Source organism: Seriola aureovittata, chromosome 4 (genome assembly GCF_021018895.1).
Source record: "Seriola aureovittata isolate HTS-2021-v1 ecotype China chromosome 4, ASM2101889v1, whole genome shotgun sequence".
Lineage (NCBI taxonomy): Eukaryota > Metazoa > Chordata > Actinopteri > Carangiformes > Carangidae > Seriola > Seriola aureovittata.
The window spans coordinates 19,499,828-19,525,109 of record NC_079367.1 but is presented as its reverse complement, the minus strand read 5'-3'; the positions used below and the strand labels follow the sequence as shown (position 1 = coordinate 19,525,109).

The window sequence follows — 25,282 nt, the reverse complement described above, 5'->3', positions numbered from 1 at the left end:
TGTTTTAAGACGGTTTCGTATTTATGATTTGAGAAACATACATTCTAGAAAGAGGTTTTAATGAAATTAACACATAAGTAGTTACTTGAGTAGCTACTCCCCGAAAAGTACAAAATCTCATCGCCGCCGAAGTCGGTTTCCAATTCGATAAGAAATAGTTAAGGACAATTTAATTGACAAAATTAGGCACTTTATTCTCCGTTTATTGCGCCATTTATTGTTATGAAACGGTATTTAACACAATTTAGTTCAAGCCTCAACTTTCAAACCCAACCTTACTATACTTACTATATACTATATCTACTATATCTTTCAAAACCGAGACCTGGTCTGGTGCGGTCTGGGTTGGGGGGCGGATATCAATGTATGTTTTAAATAGCATGTAGGCTTATCTGGATTAATCCAGAGCAGATTTCACAAATCTAGGCATAGTGGTTACCTGGTCTGATGTGGTTTGGTTGAGAAAACTTCGTTTACGCACCCTGACTGTCGAACAGGAACCTAACTTCAGCGTGAAGACGTGACGGTAACACATCAAGTAATCGTTGCCGATTACTAATTGATTTATTTTCTTTTTTGTTTTACATACAGTCAGATAATGGCCGAAAACAGAAACGGGTCATTGCACGATATTTAGCACACATCACCTATCTTTGTAAACAGCGACAATCAAATCGGTCGCCCTACTCTCCATTGCCAGCTAGCTAGCCCTTGTCTTCTGTGTTACTTTAACTTGGCTGGTAGATGGCAGCAGTGCACAGGGGAGAGCTGCTGCCACTGCATTTATTAAGGACGAAGAAGAAAAATGGTCGGGTATCTTTTAATTGGTCGATAGAAGCATTAGTAGCATGAGTGACCAATAGTAACGCGTCAGGTTCAAGTATGTCCAATCACAGGTCTTGTGGGCGGAACATCGTCCTGTATAACGATCTATACCAACTTCAACCGTTGTGTATGTGTCGCGAATCAGTCAGCACTGTGTTGAAATTGTTTATGGAAACGCCTGTCAGACACCACTTGAGTATAGTAAGTAACTTCGTTGTCTATCAGTGTATGAAACAACCTGCGTCCACACGAGTCCCTAAACCAAGGCGCCAAAGCCAGCAGATGACAATACCCAGCTAAGTTGGCTAAGCTAACCACCTAGCCCGAAGCATGCCGAATTTTTGCGCGGCCCCAAACTGTACACGGAAGAGTACACAGTCGGATTTAGCATTTTTTAGGTTTCCACGGGACCCAGAGAGGTAAGGCATATTATTTAATAGTACTCACATTGATTAACCTATGTACTAATAAAACCAGCTTTAACCGTTGCGATTTCTTGGTTAAATTGTACCAGAATGGCTGAAGAATCATTAGTTAAGCATTAATTCATAGAACTGAAATGCAGTGGTTTGTTTTCATGTTGAATGTAAGATTATCCTTAATTTTTTTTAGGGCCTAATTTAAATTACTAGTAGCGCTGCAACTAACCATTATTTTTTATTGTTGTTTATGTTGTATATCCAGGCTTACCATTAAACTCTGAGGCAGAGTGGGCTTAGTGCTACTTCTTGATAACTCAGACCCATGGTTAGGCTACAGCATACAAACTAATGTTAGATCTAGATAACAAGCACAGTCAATGTCTCAGCAATATACACTGCAGCTATTAAAGATTACAACCAATTTCATAGTTGAAAATTCAACATAAAGCGAGAAAAAATATTTTTCCAATGCGTTATTACTTAAGTTTTTTTTTTGTATACTAGTGTCTGTCAATGCTGCCCTCAAAAAGTTTATTTTGCATGTTGAGAATTGTAAATATCGTCCCTTACGAACTTACTATGTATCCAAAAGATGGTCATGAGCAGCTTATATAGACATGGCTACTGTCTCAGTGGATTACTAATTTTCAAATGCCACATAAAGCTGTTTTACTTTGTATCTTTTTCTTTAGATGCCGAATCTGGGTAGAAAACTGCCGCAGAGCCGATCTAGAGGCGAAAACATCAGACCAGTTGAACAAGCACTACAGATTATGTGCCAAACATTTTGACCCAGCTATGGTGTGCAAAACTGTGAGTATCTGACACAATGCTGCCCAATCAGCCTTCCCAAATATGTGTTTCCCCCAAAATGGCTTATATGAGTTTATTGTTTCTCAGAGCCCCTACAGGACTGTATTGAAGGATACGGCCATTCCAACTATATTTGATCTGACAAGCCATCTAAGAAATCCTCATACCAGACACCGCAAGCGGATTAAAGAACTTGTAAGAAAAATATTTTTAGCACTTTGCTCACCTTTCATGGTTGTTTAAATGTTTCTCTTAAGTTTAATAGTTTGAGCAACTATTGTCTGATTTTTTTTTTTAAATTAACTATAGTTTTTCATTTCAGACTGAAGAAGATATAAGAAAGATTAAAGAAAGGAGATGTAAGTAAATAGGAAATGGATTATTTGTCTTGAATGCAAAATGTTAATGATAATTTTATGCCATATCCATTAACTTAAAATGATCACTGTTGCTTTCTTGTCTGTCTCTACTCAGTGGCATCCTCCATCGAACAGCTTGTTTCCAAAAAAGATGCAGCAGTTGAGGATGGAACAAGCACCAACGAGGATGAACCTCAGCTGTCCACAGAGGAGAAAGAGTTTCGTGAATACCTGAGATCCTTGTTTGAGGTTGTGGTCCTGTTAGGAAAACAGAGTATCCCATTAATGGCTGAAAAAGCATCTGAAGCTGAACATAAGTCCAACAACTTCCAGGCCCTTCTAGATTACCGCATGAATGCTGGAGACGAAGCTTTGAAGAAGCGGTTTGAGGCGACAGCTGTGAACACAGAATACCTCTCTGCAACCCAGCAGAGCCAGCTCCTGGACATCTGTGAGAACACAGTGAGAGAGGAGATGCTAATGGAGGTGAGAGAGAGTCGCTTCTTCTCCCTCGTGACAGGTGACCTTGTTGAATTTTCCAACGAGAAACACCTGCCTCTATTTTTACGCTTTGTCAATCAGCAGAACGTCCTTCGAGAGGAGTTTTTGGACTTTGTTCTGTTTGATGGTGATGAGTCTGCGCTGGTAGAGAGGCTGGAGGCCCAGCTGACTGACCGTTGGGGGCTTAGCATGGAGGACTGCCGTGGTCAGGCCCATAAGGCCACTGGGACTTCCACCACCAAAATGAAAGCTGTGGCAGTATTACTAATGGAGAAGTATCCCCTGGCATTGCACATGCCTTGCTCCCATATGGCACTTAACATCCACCTGGCCAGCAGTCTGCCTTTTCCCAATGTCCAGGTTGTCATGGAGACTCTGAGGAGGATTGGTGCTTTCTTTAGAACCCCGCTCACTCAGGATGAGCTTGAGAAAGCTATCTCCTCTCACTACCAGAAAAACGAAGAGAAAGGAACAGCACTAAAACAATCTTCTGGCTCAGGATGGACAGAGCATCACAATGTGTTTGATGTGCTCCTAGATTTGTTGCCACCTCTGCTGCTCTGCATGGACAGCATTTTAGACAATGATGATGGAAAGTTTGCTGATGCTGTCACAGCAGATGCATATTCAATCACAGAAACTCTGGCTGAATTTGAGATCATTGTCACCATCGTCATCTTAAAGAATGTTCTCACATTCACCAGAGCCTTTGGGAGGAATCTCCAAGGGGAAACACTTGATGTGTTTTTTGCTGCCAACAGTCTAACTGCTGTGCTGCATTCACTAAATGAGGTCAATGATAACATTGATGTCTACCATGAATTCTGGTATGAGGAAGCTGTTAGTGTGGCCAGTGTAATGCAGATTCCCGAGAAGGTCCCGAGGCTGTTCCTGCGGAAGCAGCGTGCAGCTGATGTGGGTGAAATCCAAGCAGAGTCATATTTTAAGGAGTATGTGACTGTCCCTGTTATCCGTGGCATCATGCAGGAGGTGGAGGACATGTTCTCTGAGAACAACCTCAAAGCTCTCAAGTGTCTGTCACTGGTCCCAGCTGTCATGGGCCAAATGAAGTTCAACACCACCGAAGAGAACTATGCAGATGTTTACCGCAACGACCTCCCTAACCCAGACACGCTTCCCGCAGAGCTTCACTGCTGGAGAATCAAGTGGAAGCACAGGGGCAAAGAGGTGCGCCTGCCCACCACCATCCACGAAACCTTGCAGCTTCCAGATGTCAAGTTCTTTCCCAACGTGAACTCCTTCCTCAAGGTGCTTTCCACCTTACCTGTGCTGAAACTGGAAGACAACAAAAGTCACACGGCAAGTGAGCGGCTGCGCGCTCATCTTGCTAGCATGCCCACTAAGCAGTGGAACAAAAGTCTCGCAATGCTCAACGTTAACACTCATGTCAAACATGACTTGGATGTCATGGTAGACAAATATTGCAGACTCTATCCAGAGGATGACCCTGAAGCTGAGGCCGCGGCTGAGGAAGCGGCTGACGAAGATGGTGTGATGAAATGATATGACAGACACTGAGCTGAAATAGCTGCTCTGGGACACAAATGAACAAAATAGATGCTGTCAGCCATAAGCACACACTCCTTTGGTTGCTCATGTATGTTTTGAACATTTACAGTTGGATATTTGTATTAATAATTTAAATGCAGATGTAAAGAGGTAGTGGATGCCATTCGTATTCAGTCTCTGAGGTTTCCAAGACAAACAAAATTACCCTTGTTCTTGTATGTGGTAAAAACATTGGTGTTTGCAATGCATCACAGCTCAGTCTTGCATTGTAAATAATCAAACATCTGGAAATATAAGTTACTGCCAAAGGCATGGTCTGTAAATATTCAAAGTTCTGAGTGTTCGTCAGGCTGTTTCATTATTAGACTTGCATCTGTAATGATGCTGTGATCTTAAGGAAAAATATTTTGTAGTCTATTTTTTTTCTTCATTGATTTTATTTGTTAAATTGTGTTGGCTCTTTGTTACTGTGTGCTTTTAATTCAAACCACAAGATGAACTCATGTGGCCCTGTTGATCTACTGTAGTTATTCCATTCCACTGACTGTGAAGCAGAAGCATCACAAGAGGGAGCAGTTACACCAATATCAGACCCTGAATTAATGCCATTGGGGAAATATTTTTGTTTTATAAATGAAAAGCTTATATTGCTAGGGTGATATATTTTGGATAGTTATGAAGGCCAGTATGTTGAGAGTTCACCTCTGTAGAGGGTACATTCTAATTCAAACAGGTACAAGAGGAAAATACCATTTGGATATGTAATGAAGTTGCGTGTTTGCCTCATCATGCACTGTTCTGCAGAAAAAAAAATGCAGGAAATTTGACACAAGTCTGGATGTAGCAGTAATTGAATTGTATATTATTGTTATCACGTGGTTTGCTTTTATTGCCTCCCACAATATTCAATAACTTGTCAAATTCCACATAAACTTTCCGTCTGGTTTCAGCTTGGTTTAATAAAATCCTTTTATAGAACACAAAATGAAGACACCAAGTCAGCTTTTTGGCAAAAATGTTACCTTTTATTTTTCTTTTGTGCAGTTGCATGCAAACTTAATTTTTTCGATCCATTTACTTACCATCTTAAAATGACATGCAAACACCACATTGAAAACGAATGTAAAGGAATTCTACGAGTCTTCGCAAATGTAAACACTTCAGTCTTGCAGTTTGATACATGGACAAGTGAGGCTTTGTGTTATTTTTCGCGATTTTCAGCTGCATAATCGGCCATTTCCTCCAAACAGAACAACAATAGGCCTCTGTTGCATCCACTGGTAGGTTGATTTGGCATTTTCTGACATGGCAGCACAGGGGTTAACCGTGCCTCCTCCCTCTTCCCTGGTCCAGACGGTGACGGGCTCAGGTGATAGTTCACCGTGCAAACTCACAGTGCAGAGCCCGGCAAGTGCATCTCGAAGGATCACACAAATGTGGGTGGGGTCGCTTTGATGCGCAACCAGACAGCAATGTGCACTCCACAGCAAAGCCCAAAGTCCATTTAAACTTCAGTAAGAACAAATAGCCTGCAGGAGAAGAGCGGGGAGGGGGCGTGTGGGCTGCTTCCTTTAGTCTCAAACAAAGATTGGTGAGATATACTCAGCAGAGAATTACATAAAGCTGTAAGGAGGAATAACCCTGACTGGACAAAAACTGAGAGGGTACAGGGTGAGGGACCGAGCAGTTGCAAGTCTTCGAGTCGTGAGTAGGACGTTTATTTTGCGCGTTTATCCCTGATTGAGAGGTTTTCTGTGCACCTTTTCCTACTCAGCCTCCTAGTATTTATCATCATGGCATGGCCGTGCATCACGCGTGCTTGCTGCATCAACCGCTTCTGGACCGAGCTGGACAAAGCGGACATAGCGGTGCCTTTGGTTTTCACCAAATACTCGGATGTGGCCGACGTGCAGCATCTGCCCCATCACCCGCAGCCGAAACAGAGGGCCGGCGCCATTGCCATAGAAACCCAGCCCCATCACGGCGAGCAGGAGGCTGCGACGGCACCGCCCGCGACGGGTGCCGCAGCGGGCAAAGATGGCTCTTCTGCGTCCGTCATGCGCCAAGACTTCAAGGCGTGGAGAGTGCGCCCCGAGCCCAGCTGCAAACCCAGAAATGAGTACCAACCCTCGGCGGCCCCGTTCAATACCGAAACTCAGTATCAGAAGGATTACAAACCCTGGCCTATACCGAAAAAACACGACCACCCTTGGATCCCAAAACCCAGCCCCACCGCCGCTGCCGCCTCCGCCGCCGCTGGTGCTGCTGCCGCTACCACCACCTCCGCCGGGCCAGAGCGCAGCGCAGCGAGCGGCAAGCTGGAGCACGCGGCAGCCGAGGCCGAGAGCGGCGTGGAGAAGAGCGAGATCGAGGAGAAGATGCAGGAGAAAGAGTCAAAGGAGGTGACGAAGAAAAGCGTGAAGAGGGAAAAGTCAGCAGAGAGAAAAACAGGTGAGAAGACGGAGGGACAGATGCCTGCAGATGTGACCGCCGAGCAGAAGAAAGGCAGAGCAGCTGCAGACGCTCTCAACAGACAGATCAAGGAGGTTATGTCGACTTCCAGCAGCTACAGGTAAGTGTGTGAGAGAGTGAGCCATGATCATGTTCTGGGGATGACAAAAATTTTGTTTTTGTTTGTTCTAATCCCTTTTGAAATGAAAGCCTAAATTCTCTCTTTTACAGTGACAATACAATAGATTATACAACCAACTGATGCATGTTATTTCTAAAGCTATCCACAGTGCTGCATACAAGTATGCCCTGTTTTAACTAACAACAGAAGTGGTCCGTATGCCACACTGCTCTGTTGCTCTGTGATAAAACATTTACAAATCATCTAGGAATATTTGGTGTTGCATGTTCTCTTGTTACAATCTCCAGTGATTTCCAAAGCAAACTGATATTGCCACAGATAAAGATTTCAATATTGATTTTTTCTGCTTTATCCTCCACAAGAGTACTACCAAATCAATGCACTGGCCCATAGATGAGTAAAGCCAGTAAAAGGGCCTGAATGTAATCATGTATCTTAACATGGTTTCTTTGCACAGGCTTCCTCCAAATTGAATTAGGACGATGCACTGAAGCTAATACTTGCTGGCTTCATTCTGCCCCACTGAACCAGAAGTTAACATATGTCATGCCAGTGTTTTCAATTTCATATTTAGTTTGTTGAAATAAACTTAGTGTGCCACTTTTTAAAGCTGAGTATGGCCTATGCTTTGTAAGTGCTGAAACAAAACTAAATCTGATTACATGATTAATGAAAAGCTACATTAGTGAATAGAAGCAGTTGTGCAGAGGAAGGACACACAAATGTACAACAAGAATAAACGAAGAAATCATTAGAGATGACATTAAACCCTTGCTCCTCATAGAGTGACAGGCCACATGATCTTTGAAGTAGAATTTGAAAAATTTAAATGGTCATTTACATAATTTAGTCAGTGAATGGAAACAACTGTTGATGCAGTGCACACTGCAATATCAATTACCAGTGATTAAAAAAAAAAAAGAGGAGCATTATCCTTTATTTAGCAATAGGAATGATCGAGGCCAATTTCCTGGAGCACAACACTGAATACTCTCTTGATACATTCTTAATACAAAATATGTGTATTCTTTATTATCCATAGGGGGGCTCCGAAGATGTATTTATAAGCTAATGATTTTAGCTTTTTATAGTCTATACCAAATCAGTTCCTGTCTCTGAGAACCTGTAAAACAAAAAAAGAAAAAAACCTAATATTTTGACATCAATGATAAAAGGAACAGTTAGCCAATATAGAAAAAAATTAACAGACTAATGGGATCATCTATAGTAATTAAGTTTAATGTTGTATAATATACCAAACAACTGGGACTAATGCTCCAAGGCAGTATGAAAACATGCAGTGTTCAATTCCAACTATTTAGAGCTGAAACAATTCCTCAAGTAATCAATTATCAATCAATTATCAATCAATTATCAATCCATCAGGAACTACTTATAATAGATAATCGATTCATCCTTTCAGTTAAAAATAATAAACATTCTCTGGTCCCAGCTTTTCCAATGTGAGGATCTGATTCCTTTTCTTTCGGTAAACTGAATATCTTTGGGCTTTGGGCTGTAATTTTTCTGATCAATTGAGAAAATGATTGTCATATTAAATGATCCTGAAAATAAAGTGCATCCCGTAAGCCTTCGTGTTTCCCTTTTCAATTGCTCTTAGAACTGAGTTCAAGGCATATAAGGATGTGAAACCAGTGAAGCCCATCAAAGCTCCATCTCAGTATAAACCCCCAGTGGAGGAGTCCAGTCTGGAGACCAGCTACAGTGCCACATTCAAGGGGGAGCAGGTGAAGGCTCTCCCCACTGACAACAAGCTGCTGGAGCGCAGGAGGATACGCAGCCTGTACAGTGAGCCTAGCAAGGAGGCTGCCAAGGTGAGAGCCTGTCCTCACACAGTTCCTGTGCTGTTCCTGCAGGTCTGTGAAATTCTGCTACCATTTATACCATGAGTTATTTTTCCTCTAAGTACACAGAATGACATGCAGTAAGTGCCTTCCTTATAGTCATGTCTAAAACTTTATTAGCCCTGCTATAGCCAAGGTTTAGTATTATGTGATTTACACACTGCCCTTGTTCATAAATTTTAGTTTATTATACACACCATCAATGTCTTGCGCCAGCGTTATTGGTGGTCAGACTTATTATACATCAACTAAAACAACTTCATATCTCAATTTAGAGAATTTTTACATTTTTAAACTGTTTCCGTAGCCAGCCTGTGTACATTTTAAGTAAATAAAAAATAACAAGGCCATTTAGCAAACTGTACATACTAATACTGAAAATGTTCAACGCATCAGTTGCATGTTATCCACAGTTCAGACAAAATTTGGTTAATCATTTTTTAATAATGTGTCAATAGTAGTGTGTTCATATGGCCACTCCCTCTCTCATTCTTGTAGGACTTCTCAGAGACTGAGAGCAGCTCTGTTCTAAATCTGCTGTAGTCAGGTGTGTTCTCTGTTTCTTCTAGAAGGCATGGAGGCTGACCTCAAATTGATCAGACGCAAACGTGCATACTGTACACCCACACACATACACACACAGTATGCACCTTGGCCAGTATGAGCCTCAGTCACATCTATCACCCAGCTGCCAGATGCAATCCGCCCCGAATTATCAGCCACATCGTCACGGATCGCCCACCTCTCAGCCTGCACCACCCACAGCCTTTTGTGGAGCTCAGTAGTTTCAACAATTGATCAAATGTTTATGCAAGAGGGTGGATGGATAAATGAAAACATGTGACAGAATCAAAGAAAAAATAGGATTTATTGCATCAGTGAAGGCCAACAAGATAAACCTTTTTCACATTCGATTAGTATACATTTATTTAGTAGGGCTCTATTTTGGTGAGTGCATGGTACAAATTATTTAAATTTTAATCATAAGTCGTTCCATGTCTGCACACAATTAGCTCACCATGACTGCACACAATATTTGACTGCATACAAGTGGGCGGAGAGGCACAGTAGGGTGTGTACCAGTGGCAGTGCCAAGAGTGCCAAGTGGTGCAGTATATTTTTGGAATCAGGCACTGGTAACACTTGTTTGCAGATGATGCTATCCCTTTGGCTTTTGATGTTTGATGCAGTTTGCAGCCTCAGTATGATGCAGCTGTCCACAGCATCAAGAATGTATACCGAAAGTTAGCAAATTTGCTGAATCTAATCTGGACTGATCTCTTAATCATGAGCACCATGGTGCAGAGCTCACAATCCGCCACCACACCCAGTGTTCACATATTCCACCTTGACTGTTTGTGGCAACAAAATTAACAAAAATTATGCCATGCAACCTACTTTGCACCTCCACTCTTTTATTCACAGAAATACAGCCCTTCATTTTTCTGTCAGAAACAGCGTTTTACAAACATTTGTCATCTCTTACAATTTATACGTTTTTAAGGTTTATTTATTAAGCAAAAGTTGAGCATGTATGCAACTTTTTTGCTGTTTATTTTATACAAATGGACCATGTGGGAGCTTCTCCAGACATTTTTTTTTTTTATGTTGTGGAAACTCCACAATAGCAGAAAGGAAGTGCCTTGCTTAAGGAAACATTCGCACCCACATTTTCCCAGTCACTGTGGGAATTTGAACTAGCAGTCGCAAGCCTGCTTGTCAAGCCTCTAGGTTTTGCCACCACTATTAATGGTTGAATGTAACCAAAATATTTCATCCTTAAAAGTGTAAGACTAACATCATATACTAATATAAACCATGTACTTTGAATGTTATACTTTCCTTTAAAGTTTATTTTAATGGAAAAACTGCATGAACCACTATTCTATAAAAGGAAAGGCACAAATACACTTTTTGTGCTGTTTTTTTTTTTTTGTCTTCATTGCACTAACCACATTATGCAAATATCACCTTTACCATATGGTGTCATTTGCCCGTCATTACTTTAAGTAACAGGATAAAAAAAGGGTATGTATTGCATGTTGAAACAGGACTTTGACATGCTGTAGAGTCTCCATGAGTTAAGTAAACATTTAAAGGAATTGTTTGACATTTAAGGAAATATGCTTGTTTGCTTTCTTGCAAAGAATTAGATGAAAACATTTATACCACTCTCATACTTATTGTTAAATATGAAGCTACCACCAGCTGCTGATTATCTTAGCTTAGCACAAAAACTAGAAACTTTTTTTTTTTTTTAACCTTTGGTCAGAACTAGGCTAGCTGTTTCCCATTGTTTCCATGCTAAGCTAAGCTAATTAGCTGCTGGTTTTAGCTTGATACTAAACATACAGACATCAGCGTGATATCAATATTCTCATCTAGCTCACAACAACAAAAGCGAATAAGTGTATTTTCCCAAAATCTCAAAAGTTTAACAAACTTCTTTTTTAAAACAGAGTTTAATCTCAGTATTTGCACCTCTCTTCTCTTTTAGGTGGATAAACCAGTGTCTCGCACCAAACCAAAAAAGACACCAACAACAACAACAGGAAAGATGGTGAAAAAAGCAAAAGAGAAGCAGATTGCTAGTTCCCAGTCAGCCAAGAAGAAACCTTCTTTGACCGCCGCAGAACCCAAACCAGAGGGAGCTGTCACAAAGAAGAGCAAAGAGATCAGCAATAGACTGGCTGAGGCAAAGCAGTAGAAGTTACATCTCCACACTTTTATGTGCGTGATCAAAGGTTACTTGACGAATTAGGCAAATCTCTTCCCTTTGGTTTATTTCCTTACCTGTTGTTTTTGCTGTCCTGTCACATATTGTTCACCTTTGAATGGGCACCGATGTTGAGCTTTTAGGATAATGCAAATAACTTTCACTGTATACTGTGTGTGTGAATGTGTGTTTGTGAGTGTGTGAAAATATGTGATTGCTTGTGTTTTGGTGCACAGAACCGCTTATTAATTGAGCACATCATTTGCACATTATTTATATGAGTTCTGTTTGACATCAGACTACAAAAAAGAGCCATCTGTACACATGCTACATGTGTATGAAAGGACATTTTTACCATTGTCTGAATGGATGGGAGTTGAGAGCTATATTAAAATGATTGTAGAAAATGTCAAGGGGATGCTTTTTCTCTGAGACTGTATCACATGAGAGGTTTTGTTAAAATACAGTTTTACGGTTGCGTTCCTAGTTACAGTGCCTCCGCTGTATGGTCCTGGTTTTCATTTCATTGTTCTGGATGATATCTGGTTTCATCAGTTTGGTTGCTAAGAAACCAAATGACCTGTAATATAATTGCTAAAGCTTGCATGCAAGACCCCGTTTTTGGTTGAGTAGCAACATTTTAGCAGACTATACTGTATGTCACAGTCACATTTTAGCTTGTAAATCGAGCCATTAAAGATAAATGTATAGGGGTAAGACCTTTTCAAATATAATGCATGTGTAGTAATAGACTGATCACACCAAAAGGTACATACAGTAAGTAAAATCATAAAATAGTCTAGTGGCTGTTAAAGCTATAAAATAAACACACCAGCAATATGGTTTCACCCACAAACATATTTCTTGCAATTTAAATGGAGATCCGCTCCTTTAATTTAACAGGAATACTGCAGTTTTTACAATGACTCAGTATTTTGTGGCATTGTGCTCCATCATCTCCTCTGAGCTGTGACGCTGTAATTGTGCTAAATAAGAAAAAAAAAAGAAGAGATGCACATAGGCCTGAAAACCTGTTGTATTTACTCAATAATTTTCACTATGAATGGGCTGATCTCTCCAGGTGTTGAAAGACAAGGAATGGGCCAGGACTTGAAGTTCAGCTCTTTAAAATGCTGCTGTCTGAAAATGCGCAAACCACATCTGTTCATTGTGAGCGTGACATGAGGCGTTTTTACTAAAATGTCATCACACCCTATCCCTCTCTCCACTTGTAAACACAGTAAGTCGTCTGCCATGATACCCTCAGTGGCCAACAGTGTGTGAGGGCCCAGTCGAGCACTAACCACCGTGAGTCTGCTTCCAGTTTTAGCTTCCGTCAGTGTGTGTGTGCGTGTGTGCGCGTGTGTGTGTGCGTGCGCGCATGTGTGTGTGCGTGAATGAGAGACTTTTTTGTGTGTGACCTCTACAGCCTGCTGCCTGCTAGCATCAAGTCTGACCCAACCACAAGAAGTGCTGCTATGCACTCCAACACCCTGGTGCTATATCTCTCATCATATATGCTGTCTGGTTTGTACTGCGGGTGGCGTCAGACCAGAGTGAAATGATGATATGACAATGTCATACCGCTGCAGACATGTTGTGATTTTGTGCTTGTATTCTCAGCTTGCTCTGAATGAACTCTGATTAAAATGATGATACAGAATCCTGTTATGACTTATTGCATCCTTGTGTCCTAGCCACTAGTATCTGTTGAATAACATTATTCTACCTTCACACCCATAATCTGACTAAATGTTTTTTTTGCAAACATGAAAATGTGGGAAATAATAAATAGGTGTATTATATATGTATGCACACACACACACACACACACATACATGATTTGATGGCACAGTATAGATACATTATTAAAAATGCTAAATTGACCTAAATGGTTCCCAAAGTGTAACACATATAAGTGCTGTAACTGGATATTTGCTATAACCTAAACTTTAACTTATATTCATTTGCACCAGTAAAATATCACAATGTAGGCTGATACTTAACTAATAACGTAGTTATATGTAGTTATATACGTTTTTTTGTGAGTATAATATGTCATTAACTAATCAAGCCTAATCAAATTCAACTGCTGTTCCCTCCTTACAAGCATCATTTATATATAGAGGCAAACAATAACTAAATCCCAAAATGCAAACTCATGCTCACTGTGATATTCATTGTGTTATGAAAAACATTACAAAGAGGGTTCAGAGATGTCTACTAAAATCTTTATGGACTAAATTACAGTAATCACGCAAAATGATTTCTAAATTCTATTTGATTGTAAAATCTTAAATCATTTTGCAGGCCTGGGTTGTAGCACTCTTCAAGGCCAGAGTAAACACAACATGTAAGGTTTTTTATAGCGGAGGAATGTTGTGTCCTGCAGATGTTTTAATCCTCAAAACTCAGCAACATCTAAAGCCATTTAAAGGGTGTTTTTATTAGTATGACATGTCATCGCATTGTTGTATATATATATTTTCTTGTATACATACTTTCTTCTTTTACAGTTCAGAGATTAATTAATAGACCCAAATTGTCCTCATCTTAAAACAAAAGATGATTCTGAAATGGTGGTCATTTTCCTGTGAATCAGTCATCCTGACATGAAACTGCATGAATAATTCAGTTGTTATGGGCTCTTATGTTTGCAGAGCAACATGAAATATTGAATAAGAGATCAGCGATGGCACTGGAGCTGCCCAAGCTCTGTCCCCTCTCTAAAAGACTTTTTTGGCTGGTTTCCGCCTCACCTATATAGCCTGTTATGTTGTGTTCAAATGGTAGAATTGAGATTTAATACACTTGTTTCACTGTGTATGAAATATAATGATATGATTTGGGTGTTCATTTCTGTCATGTGAAAGCTCAGACAGTTACTCTCTCAACAAAGTCACTGTTTCTGCCACTTCACCTGTTTATATGAAAATGGTGTCCAGCCATAAAATATTTATGTAGACATGTTCAGCCAATTAAAAGCAGTGTGGGAGAGGAGTTCCCAGTTTGTGAGTGTGCAGCAGGCACAAACCTGAAAGAAATTTAGATTAAAATGTGCACCACAACATACAGTAAATGGCTATTTTGAACACCTGCATTGTTGAGATGAGTGTACAACATTGTGTGACTTTATTTGCGATGTATCGACTTCACATTAGGAGACATGCACCCTCATGAAAATATGGTATTCCTTCGATAGGCGAGACATTGCATAGTGGGGTGGTGATATCCAGCAAATTATGACCTCTAGTGGACAGGATGTATTGCACAATCTCACAGCATCATTCCAACCTTGATAAAAAGCTAAGCTAATAGCTCACTTTTCCTTCTCCTTAACCTGCACTTCGTATGGGAGTCTGAAGGGTTCATAGGCTGGATGGGATATGTAGTTCTTCCAGGCATAAATCACCTCTCTTCCTGCCTGGGTCCAGATTTTGTGGATGTCATGGACATCTGAATACAAGCCATTGCAAAGAATTCTTTTTTTTCTTTCCAGCTACATTACTCATCTAATGACTCATCAGATTTATTTTAAGACCCTTTGGAAGGAGCCAACCCCTAGATTGGGAACCACTATATTAAACTACCACACTGTAGGCCTATATAAAGTAGTTAAAACTAGCTTGACCTCAGTTAACTTAGCAGTAAAATGCTGCTCCCAATAATGATGCATTAGTACTAACTATCTAATAATATGAAATGATATTGCAGTTATCTTGATTTGATGAAAAAAAAATAAAGGTTACACAGATTTGGAAGTGAGTTTCAAACAGCATTAAAGCTTTAACAAGGATGCATAACACAACAACAACGATGACAACAACAACAACAACAACAACAACAACGACGACAACAACAACAACAACAACAACAATGACAACAACACATGTTTCAGCTTCTCTTTTTTCTCTGAAAATGAGAAATAGTTTGTATTCTTTCACTGAGATAAACTTGCTCCAGTTTTGAATTTGTAGGACGGCTCTCCTACAGCAGGTGGCGCTGTGCTCTCTTGCTGTCTTGTCAGTGGTTTGAATAACAGACGAAGAAAAACAACGTCCGTTGACGCAGAAAGGAAATAAACAAAATCAGACAAGCTCAGAGGAGGGAAGGAGAGTTAGCCCAGAGCACAGAGCTGCTGCAGCGACTGACACTGGTACTCGTAAGAAACTGTTACAAAACTTCGTGTGTCACACGTGTCGGAAACTTTAGCGTGTGTTTACAAATTCCGCATAAAAATGCCATTAATATTTCTCACGTGAAATTGTTAAAAACGATAATAAGCTGTGTAGGAAAGGTCAAAAAAAAAAAAAGAGAGTGGTAACCTGTGACATGTTCAGCGGTAGCTAGACTGTTAGCTAAAATACTAGCTTTTATATAAACACAACATATTTAGCTCGAGCTAGCTACTGGTTTCGTAGCTAACTAGTTAAATTGGAAATAGAAATGTATGTAAGTGTTTTCTAGGTAATGCAACCTTACCTTTTCAGTTAACCAGAGCTAACTGTAGCTGACATTACATGCAAACCAGTTGAAACGCTTCTTAAACTGTTGAGATCACAGGTTATTTCTCTCTCTGTTGAAATGACTATCACTATGTGTTTTCCTGTGGCAGGTGGTCAGGATCGGGTGTGTGTGCAGGTGCAGCAGCTGAGCACAAAGTGGACATCACTTGACACCATGATGACGACTAAGAGACTAGACAATTTTGAGGTGGCTTGTGAGTGGGCTTCATGCACCTTCAAGGGCCGCACCATGGAGGAGCTGAGTGACCATATGTCACTGCATTTAAAGGACTACCTGGGAGACAAAGATGCCCTGGAGGAGCTGGGTAAGTGAGGCGGACAGTTATGTACATGGTGCACATGTTAAACAACCACTAACAAACACAAGAGGTCAGTATATGTCAGTTGTAGGACTGGGCAGCATCAAATTAAGTAATATTTTTTTAAATGCATGGATGCACAATCATTAATTTAAGGTGTTCAGTGGTTCAGACAAACGGGTGGAAATCTTTGATAATCTCAATTTGATTCAGAAGCAATTCTGGACTCAATATTATTCTTGATTTAATAAAAAGAAAGGTTAACTCTATATTTCGGCTACTACACCAGTACTCCTGCAAATGAAATATAACTGACAGTTAACTGGTCTTGACGGGGGTCACTGTCTGACTAGCAGAAAAAAGCAGAGAAGGTATTTTTATTTTATTTAAGTTAAATGCATTAACTTGGAACCGTCCTTAGTCTTTTTCCTCAATGAAAAAGAACGAAAGTGCTCATTATCTGATCAACATCAATAATATCTTGTTAGTAAAAACAGAAGTTGGTGTGAAGGTTTAAAGGGTGGGAAAGAAAAGAAGACAAAAAGCCACATTCTGCTGTGTTGTTCTTAATGTTATGTCTACAGTAACATCAATATCAAGTAAAGCCATTGTTATCCAAAATGCTTATTTTCTTTACCCACTAAAGCTGGTTGATGTTTTGTAAAGAGCTGCAGTATGTGTTGGTCAGCTGAATATAAGACTAGACTAGAGCCTGTTTGAAGGAATTTATCAAATACACTGACATCACTTACATTTGGTTGGTCAAAATTTGGGACTTTTAGTTTTCTGCCCAGCTCTGCTCAGTCCAAATCTGTACTCCCTGTACATTCAGTAATAACCGTCTTTTCTTCATTGCAGTAATTACTCCTTCCCTCTCTTTGTTTAGATGAGTATGCTTGTCTCTGGAACGGATGTGAGTTTCTATCTATGGGTAGTCCTGCGGAACTGGAGGTCCACGCTTACTTCCACAACTACCACGGTAAGCTGAAGTTTGTCGGGTCACAGCTGCTCAAGTCCCGTCCTGACCTGCCCAGCTGCAACCAAGGCTTACACAGCAACAACCTGGTTCCTGAAGGATCAGATGGATATGTTTGCCAGTGGGAGCACTGTGATGTAGGTATTTGTTGTTTAAGTTATTCATTGGTCATCAAATTATTGCTTTCAGCATGATCATCATAAGATTTAATTTTTGTCTTTCTACAGAGTACATTTAACAATCCTGAATGGTTCTACCGACATGTGGACAATCATGTTGAAAGTGCTGAGCCACAGTCATTTTCACAACAGCAGCAGGCTCTCTTCTGCCATTGGACAGGTATGACTGACTAAGAAGAGGTTAAAGAGATATTCCTGGTTCGTCCAAATTTACCTGCTCTCACATTGTGTGATGTATGTTTACTGTCTCTGTAACAGGCTGTGACGCTTTCTTCAAGATCAGGTATCGTTTGAGAGAACACATGCGGAGCCACACTCAGGAGAGACTTGTAGCCTGTCCTACATGTGGCAGCATGTTCTCCAGCAACACAAAGTTGTTTGACCACCTCCACAGGCAGGCCGAGCCAGTGGGTGAGAGGAACACATTGGTTTGTAAAACTTTCCCAGGATGCTGATGTTTAAATGTTTTGCATAGATGCTGATATCTGCACATGTACTTATTCAAACAGAGTCGCTGGTGTGTGAACATTGTGGCAAAGCTTTTTCCAGCGAGAGACTTTTGAGGGATCACGTTCGTCAGCATGGTAATAACTTTCTACAGTTTTAACATTGATTTACAGTTGTTAGGGTTGGACTGGTCAGATTTAATAAAGGACGGTTCTGAACTTCAGACAACATTTGAAATGTCGTATCTGTTCCAGGCGTTATAACTTTTATCATGGTAATGTAGATGAAAAGCATAAATAGGAAAATTTTCAGTCTTGATCAGATTGTCCTGACTAATTATTTTCAATTACTGAAGGAGGTTGTGTTTTAAAATTAATTCTTAACTTTGGAAACAGCAGTTTACAAAACAGTCTCATCTCAAGGTCCATTTAGTAGCTGTTCTGGGGCTTTTAACCATGTCAGATGGTCTTCAGCAGATGGAGCCTGCTGAATTGTGACAAAACTGTAAATTAAACAAATTTATTAAACATAAATTTCAGCACTTTAAGGAGTTGAAGGAGAAAATTCTTTGATTTATAAGTATTAAATGTATGTAGTTTCATCCATTTCACATTCTTTTCCGTTGCAGCACATTGTTCCCTGACATACCATTAGGCTGGAGTTAGACTGTTCTCTTATTCAAATTATAAAGGAATTATTCATTTTTATTAAATAGGATTTTAGAATAAATAACAAAACATTGGACTCCACAGTTAAAATAGTTAATGGGGGATCACTAATGACCCAAGGTGACCACATGTTGCACAGTTGTTAATCAGCCATTTGGCAGGTATCACATCTAATTATTACTTTTGTAACTTTTTATTTAACTCCCAGTGAATCAGGTGAAGTGTCCCTTCTGTGACATGACCTGCACCACTTTGGCAGCACTGAAGATCCACATCCGGTTCCGCCACTGTGATGAGCGACCGTTCCCATGTGACTTCTGTGACAAAAGGTAGATCTTCAAAACAGTTGACTAAACATCCAGTTGACATCAGCTATATGCTGTGTACAGCCCCCTCTAAATTATGTCCTCCTCTAAAATTGGTATTAAAAGTTGTGATATCAAGTTTCTTTAAACTGCTGTATCATAAAGGTTATCATTCATTACCTATGTTTAAATGAGTAAACTTTATTGGTGTAGCATTTTATTTGTATAGCACTATTCAAAACAGGAGTAGCAAGTTCCTATACAGAGGGAAATATTTAAGTTATAAGAAATGTTGCCAGTAACACTGATGTTCACTACCATTAGTGTTTCCTCCATCCTCTGCCACTTTCTCCTAGAATTTTACTCTTTGGATCCTTTTACTGTATATTTTCAGTCAAAATAGCCCCTATAATATCTGCTACATATGGACACACTTTTGATTGGATCACCAAACAATGGAAAGACCTTTTAGTAACTCTTTGTGTTTAAGGGTCTTTGGTATATAACTAATTTGATTTGAGGAAAATCCATGTTACAAAAAATGCGAACAAATACAACAAAAAGGAACAACAACTAGCACTTAGGGATATTAACCCAAACAGTGAGACTGTCACTGGCCCCACGTGTTAATTACAGTAGATTTGTACTGAGAGAGTAGACAGTATAGAATCTATCTATGAAAAATTGTAGATAAATATTGTTAGTAATTATAACCTGTAACCTGTAAAATGGTATTTAAGAATGATAAACTTTGATATGTTTCTGTAATTGACTCATATCACCATCATAAAATAATGTTGTCACATTACTATTCTTATTCATCTATTTAATTTTTGTTTTTACAGATTTAAGAACCAACGCGATCTACAAAAGCACACAGAGGTCCACAATGAGGGCACAGTGTATCACTGTACTGTGGAGGGTTGTGATTACTCTTGTCACACATTCCAAACTATGAGCCACCACTTCAAGAGAGTACACGAGGTTTGTTAGCACCAACATAAAGTGAACCTCAGTATTGTACCATGTTTTTTTTAGACGTCCAACATATTATAAAAATATAATGATTTTCCATTCATTATTTTCATTAGTCATTAGTCAGTAGTTAAGATAATGCTCTGTTACTGACATTAATCATGATTTGTTTGACCAACAGGTCGGGGGGATGTCCAAATATAAATGCCATATTTGTGATAAGGTCTTCTCCTGGTGTTACACTCTCACACTTCACCTTCGCAAAAAGCATGAGCTGAAATGGCCCTCTGGACATTCACGCTTTAGGTAAGTTATAGCGGCCAATGAGCGCTCAGTGCATTTACATGGCAGCTTCATCCAGTCTGATTATGTAAACTAGATGCCTTCACACATGGGTCGAACATTTTGGACCCAATTTAAAAGAGACTTGTGGAAAACATATCTGAACCTGAGGCGCACACGTTTATTGTTTTACAAAAGAGAGACCTGAGAACAGTAAGATCTGACCCAAATAAACCTGAAAATATATAGACTCGATCCAAAATGTGCTTGATCCTTACAGACCATAACTGAGAGATAATACAAACAAAGGCAGCAGTGTGATGCACTATCAAAGAATTTGATCACTAACCAAGCAGCCATGGTGGAAAAGACCAAGTATATAATAATATTAATAATAATGATAGTAATAATAGTGATGATGATAATAATAGTAATAATGATGATAATAATGATGTCCTAAAAATGAAGATAAAGTCATAGAAACTCCACCTGATACCTTGTATGCAGGTCTATTCAGGTCCACTTTGGTATCGGACAAATTGACACACAGAGCCAAGACCCACTGTGACAGCATAGTGGTAGGATGAAAGGAGAGGTCATTGCGCCTGTCGATACATCCTCATATTCAAAATAATTCCACCCAGAAAAGTGACACAGTCACCTCTAAAAGTCTAAATAGGTGAGTTACTACTGCTGCACATTTTAATATTTGTGGAAATTCAGACACGTTGACCCTGTAATGAAATGCTTTCCTGCATCCTGAACCCTCCAACATTCATGGACACTCAGGAATCAGTGTATTTCACCACTACTTGGGTTGGGGGTACAGATGTAATCTGATTCAGACCCCGCTGCAGAATTACAGTAACCAGGTTACGTTTTCACATATTTTGGAGTTATTCCTGTGTGTCTCCATTTTGGACAGAACCTCATAGCATCCTTGAAACTGTCTTTCTAACCAAAATTATTATGAGTTTTGAGTTGATGGATAAATATGTGTTGACAATATTGCTTGTGAGAAATCTTTACCTAAGCAATGACTGAAAAAAGAGATACTTGGTGTTCATGTAGTGGAGGTAATTAATTTTAATGAGGGAGCCCAGAGTGATATACTTTTTGAGATGTGATTTAATATAAAAAAATATTTTCTGTTTTCTCCACAGATACAGAAAGGATGTAGACGGCTTCCTAAAAGTAAACATGGTACGATTTGAGACTGTTGAGGTGACCAAGGAGATCATGAAGAACATGGCCAAAAAGCCACAGAGCCTTCGGAAAAGTCCTCGGACCAGCAGCCGGAACAAGAGGGCTGCAGTCACGCCAGAGAGCGGCCGAAGCTCTCCTGCAGGATCCTCCTCGCCCTCCTCCAGCTCCTCCTCCTCATACTCCTCAGAGTTCTCTGGAGGTGAGGACGTTTCGTCGCAGCCCAGCCCCAGAGGCAGTGACTCTCCTGTCTACTGTGTGATGAGCACCATCCCTCACATTGAGGACGAGCCTGGAGGATTATCTCAGGAGGACTGCGATGGTAGTGGGACATCTGGAGCCGTTCAGGCTCTGACAGAGGTTGCGAGGGGCCTTGGCATGGACGTGGTTTGATTGACATTTGCACTGGGTGAAATCACAGATGTCCAGTGTAGGCTCTCATGCAGCTGTTATGCAATTACATTTTTTTGTCTTTTTTAGTATATTTGGCTGTGGAGCTCTCAATGGAGATAATACTGGAACTATTTTTTTCTAGCCAAAGCCTTGTCATGCTCTCCAGTGTTTGTAGTGATGATACATTGAGATTGTTCTCTCTACACTGGTTCTAGGGGACCACACATTCACCATAGCAGCTCTTACTAACTCTAATGCCTCAGCTTAGCTTTGTGACGTCTTGTGTTTATGAGATCGCCTGTTAAACATGCAGTAGATGACTCTTTCTGACAAATTTTACATGAATGAGGTAACAGCACTACAAAGCAAGGTCAAAGAAATGATGTTCTTTACACACCATGTTCCATTTTCTGTGATAATTCCATGATATTCTCCAACAGAGGATTTAAGAGGACATTATTTTTTATTGTAGCCTTGGAATGTTGCTTAATTTTATTGTTACATATTTTAAATACATTTTTATAGAAAAGTGAATTTTTGTTGTGGTTTTTTTTTCCCTGTAGGAAGGGCAGTGTTGATAGGTTGGTTGGTCCACCACTTTGGTCCAGACTGAAAGATCTCATCAACTATAGGGTGGATTTCCTTTTCATCTAGCGACTTCACCAAGTCAAAAAATTCCAACACTTACCTACAAAACCTGGTTTACTTTGCATTTAATGCTAGTAAGCAAAAGTAAACAAGCGAACACACTAAACTCAAATTCTGAACATGATAAACCTTAAACCTGCCAAAGGTCAGCATGTTAGCATTGTCATCGTGAGAATGTTAGGATATTGATGTTAACATTTAGTTCAAAGCACCATTGTGCCAAAGTGCAGCCTCACAGAGCCACTAGCACGGCTGTAGACTCTAAATTTAGCTTGGTAACATTTTTTAAAATGTTTTCTTTCCCTGTAAACATGAACATTGATGCCACTGGACTAATTAATATCCCACTGAATCTATGTAGGCTTGTCCATGATCATTTTTGAGCTTAACCTAAAAAATGTGCAAGCACATGTATCTCAATATATTTAATCAAAGGCGTGATTACAGTGTAAGAATGACTGTATTGTTCTCATAATCAATTCAAGACCACCATGCTTTATTAAGAATCTTTATTCCCTAATTAAAGCTGTCCTTGTTAATAGTACTTGAGACATTAATCAAAAGCTTCTCACTTTCACTGTTTTTTTTATATCTAGGACAGTGCAGAGACCCACTGAATTAATGCACAGATCAGAATGACCAATGAACTTAGCAGGCATACTGTAAATGAGTGATTGTTGTTGTTGTTGTTGTTGTTGTTGTTGTTGTTGTTGTTGTTATAGGAATAGCTGCTCTACTTCTTTGTCAGACCGACTCAGGAGACTCATTGTCCCAGGTAGGATGTTGCCAGAAAGCCAGGATGAGGGAGTTGCTGTCTGCAGTGGTGGAGATGACAGTTTTCGTGACATGAGTGTAGAAACTCCCTCCCTCTAAGGTAAGCAGTCTCCTGCTTCCTCGAAGAAAGAGGATGATAAAGAGGCGGCATAAAGAAATCGGGAAAAGCTTCTTTTTGCCTCTGTCCTACAAGAGGTATCCTGAGCCCTTTGCAGGTATGCAGTGAATAGTCATTTTGTCTAGAGTGGAGATCCTTTCTTTTGTGTATGACCCACGTTGGCTCCCATGAAGCAGTTGGGTAAGGATACATTTCAGCTTCTGGATAAGACATGAGTCCCCCAGGAGCGTCGTTAACATTACATCTACTGCTGTTAGGATACAAGACAGACAAATGACCTATGTTTATATGTGGCACTGGTACGGTGCTTGAAGACGGACGTGTGTGAGTTGTACTGAATGGAGATGGATCAGTGTGCAAAGTCTTAGAAGGATCGAACTGGTCATCTACAATCTCCTGCTTCACCCTCTTCACTTTAATGAAGCTGTCACACTCAAGCTGCCTTTTCCTGTCAAGTGACCCGCCGTGTCTGCCGTCATGTTCAGGAGTCACTGCTCCATCCCGAGATTTGTCTCTGAGAGGCGAACCCTGTGTGGTGTCAGTGTGGTGGTCCCTGTGTTTCTCCTCCTCATCAAGTCTCTCTCTCCAGTGCAGGTTCGGAGGCTGTTCCAGTTTCTCCCTCTTGGTCATATGGCTGTGGCAAGACGCTGGTGAAGATGGGGAAAGGTCTGAGGTTTTTCCTGTTTCACTCCTTTCACCTGTGTTTTTTTGTGCAGGCCGTCCACACGGAGAGTCTACAAAGTGAGAAGCAGATCAGCTTTGATAATATGACACACATCATCCATCCTTGCTTAAGGTATTTCTTACATTGCTGGCCTTAAACTCACCTTGATTTGGATGCATGCAGGAGGGCTGCTCTGATTGCTGGTGTTGTACTGAGTCTGGCAGACTGACGGCAGACGGATACTCAGGTGTCGGCTCTCGATGGTGACTGTTCGGTTTTTGCTTCATTTTCTGTTAAATGATGCATCAAGTAAAGTTTGTAAAGCACAAACTAGTTTTGTTATCGGATTAAATCAAAACCAACTCAAAATGACAATAGATCTGAAATAAAAGATAAAAGTTTTCTACACACATGAACTCCAGAAATGTACAACAATAATTGTCTTGTATGTGTAACTCCTTTAAACTGAGCTTATAAATATTGTCTGTCAACTGAAATACCTTATATAGTCATGTCTGGCTCTAAACCTTTTATTTGTCTTATTGACAAGATAAATAATAATAAAAAATATGAAAACATAAGCATAATTTAAATATATTTGCCACATTATGGCTGCTTTTTATATAAATAATCTCAAAATCTAGTTAAACTGACTTATTTTAATTTCAGACACAAAATTTGAAAAAAAGGATAAATACTTTCTGAATCTACTTGTTTATGTGACTGAAATTCGAATGCATTTCATCATTACCTCGAGTTGTTTGTGGTAATAAATCTTCCATGCAATGCACACATGCAGAGCACCCCATCTCCCTCGCTTCTGAAACAAACAAACAAACAAAAAACTGTAAATGTTGATTCACTAAATGTTGTTTAATCAGTAGCAATGTAGCGATGACTTTTATAGAGGAAACGGAGGTAAGACTTTAGTTTCACTTTATGTTCCTATGTTTTATTAGCTGTGTCAGATTTAACTGATGCATCTTGGACTCACTGTCCTGAAGGGCTTCTGTGTTGCTCTGTGAAAGGCAGTGACTGGGGTAAAAGACAGCCTTGTTGTTCCTTGAGGAAGGTGGAAATATGACTAGGGAAAATAACATGACATTCAGGTGTCAGTGTTAACATTCTGAATAAGATCACTTCTAAGTTAAATGCATAGACACACATGCTCTTACTTTACTGTCCTGAGCTTCCATTATAG

The 25,282-nt window shown here is 39.9% G+C and overlaps 3 protein-coding genes across 5 annotated transcripts; all 3 read left to right on the top strand.

Moving 5' to 3' along the window:
• The first annotated feature begins 921 nt into the window (after positions 1 to 921).
• On the top strand, positions 922 to 5,437 carry thap12b (THAP domain containing 12b). The gene is made up of 5 exons (XM_056374548.1): positions 922 to 1,244; positions 1,940 to 2,060; positions 2,148 to 2,255; positions 2,383 to 2,419; positions 2,535 to 5,437. The coding sequence occupies exons 1-5, from the start codon at positions 1,156 to 1,158 to the stop codon at positions 4,442 to 4,444; spliced, it is 2,265 nt and encodes a 754-aa protein (XP_056230523.1). The 5' UTR covers positions 922 to 1,155; the 3' UTR covers positions 4,445 to 5,437.
• Positions 5,438 to 5,858: 421 nt separating this feature from the next.
• On the top strand, positions 5,859 to 13,287 carry map6b (microtubule-associated protein 6b). Of its 2 annotated transcripts, XM_056374550.1 has the most exons (4): positions 5,859 to 7,022; positions 8,665 to 8,878; positions 9,407 to 9,455; positions 11,406 to 11,538. In XM_056374550.1, the coding sequence occupies exons 1-3, from the start codon at positions 6,244 to 6,246 to the stop codon at positions 9,449 to 9,451; spliced, it is 1,038 nt and encodes a 345-aa protein (XP_056230525.1). In that variant the 5' UTR covers positions 5,859 to 6,243; the 3' UTR covers positions 9,452 to 9,455; positions 11,406 to 11,538. The 2 variants fall into 2 exon arrangements, with proteins under 2 accessions (XP_056230525.1, XP_056230524.1); XM_056374549.1 differs by lacking the exon at positions 9,407 to 9,455 and having other exon boundaries at positions 5,874 to 7,022; positions 11,406 to 13,287.
• A 2,417-nt stretch (positions 13,288 to 15,704) lies between these two features.
• On the top strand, positions 15,705 to 22,411 carry zgc:112083 (uncharacterized protein LOC550461 homolog). Of its 2 annotated transcripts, none has more exons than XM_056373184.1 (10): positions 15,705 to 15,780; positions 16,240 to 16,455; positions 17,336 to 17,562; positions 17,653 to 17,764; positions 17,863 to 18,015; positions 18,114 to 18,188; positions 18,928 to 19,048; positions 19,870 to 20,008; positions 20,181 to 20,305; positions 21,445 to 22,411. In XM_056373184.1, the coding sequence occupies exons 2-10, from the start codon at positions 16,305 to 16,307 to the stop codon at positions 21,875 to 21,877; spliced, it is 1,536 nt and encodes a 511-aa protein (XP_056229159.1). In that variant the 5' UTR covers positions 15,705 to 15,780; positions 16,240 to 16,304; the 3' UTR covers positions 21,878 to 22,411. The 2 variants fall into 2 exon arrangements, with proteins under 2 accessions (XP_056229159.1, XP_056229160.1); XM_056373185.1 differs by having other exon boundaries at positions 15,717 to 15,786.
• The last annotated feature ends 2,871 nt before the right edge of the window (positions 22,412 to 25,282 follow it).

What these genes read in the sequence shown, in the direction of transcription:
- thap12b (XM_056374548.1), top strand. Translation starts at nt 1,156, where the DNA reads ATGCCGAATTTTTGCGCGGCCCCAAACTGTACACGGAAGAGTACACAG. An exon ending in CAGCTATGGTGTGCAAAACT is followed by an intron (nt 2,061 to 2,147) that starts GTGAGTATCTGA and finishes ATTGTTTCTCAG; the next exon opens with AGCCCCTACAGGACTGTATT. An exon ending in AAAGATTAAAGAAAGGAGAT is followed by an intron (nt 2,420 to 2,534) that starts GTAAGTAAATAG and finishes GTCTCTACTCAG; the next exon opens with TGGCATCCTCCATCGAACAG.
- map6b (XM_056374549.1), top strand. Translation starts at nt 6,244, where the DNA reads ATGGCATGGCCGTGCATCACGCGTGCTTGCTGCATCAACCGCTTCTGG. An exon ending in TCGACTTCCAGCAGCTACAG is followed by an intron (nt 7,023 to 8,664) that starts GTAAGTGTGTGA and finishes AATTGCTCTTAG; the next exon opens with AACTGAGTTCAAGGCATATA. An exon ending in CTAGCAAGGAGGCTGCCAAG is followed by an intron (nt 8,879 to 11,405) that starts GTGAGAGCCTGT and finishes CTTCTCTTTTAG; the next exon opens with GTGGATAAACCAGTGTCTCG.
- zgc:112083 (XM_056373184.1), top strand. Translation starts at nt 16,305, where the DNA reads ATGATGACGACTAAGAGACTAGACAATTTTGAGGTGGCTTGTGAGTGG. An exon ending in AGATGCCCTGGAGGAGCTGG is followed by an intron (nt 16,456 to 17,335) that starts GTAAGTGAGGCG and finishes CTCTTTGTTTAG; the next exon opens with ATGAGTATGCTTGTCTCTGG. An exon ending in TCTCTTCTGCCATTGGACAG is followed by an intron (nt 17,765 to 17,862) that starts GTATGACTGACT and finishes TCTCTGTAACAG; the next exon opens with GCTGTGACGCTTTCTTCAAG.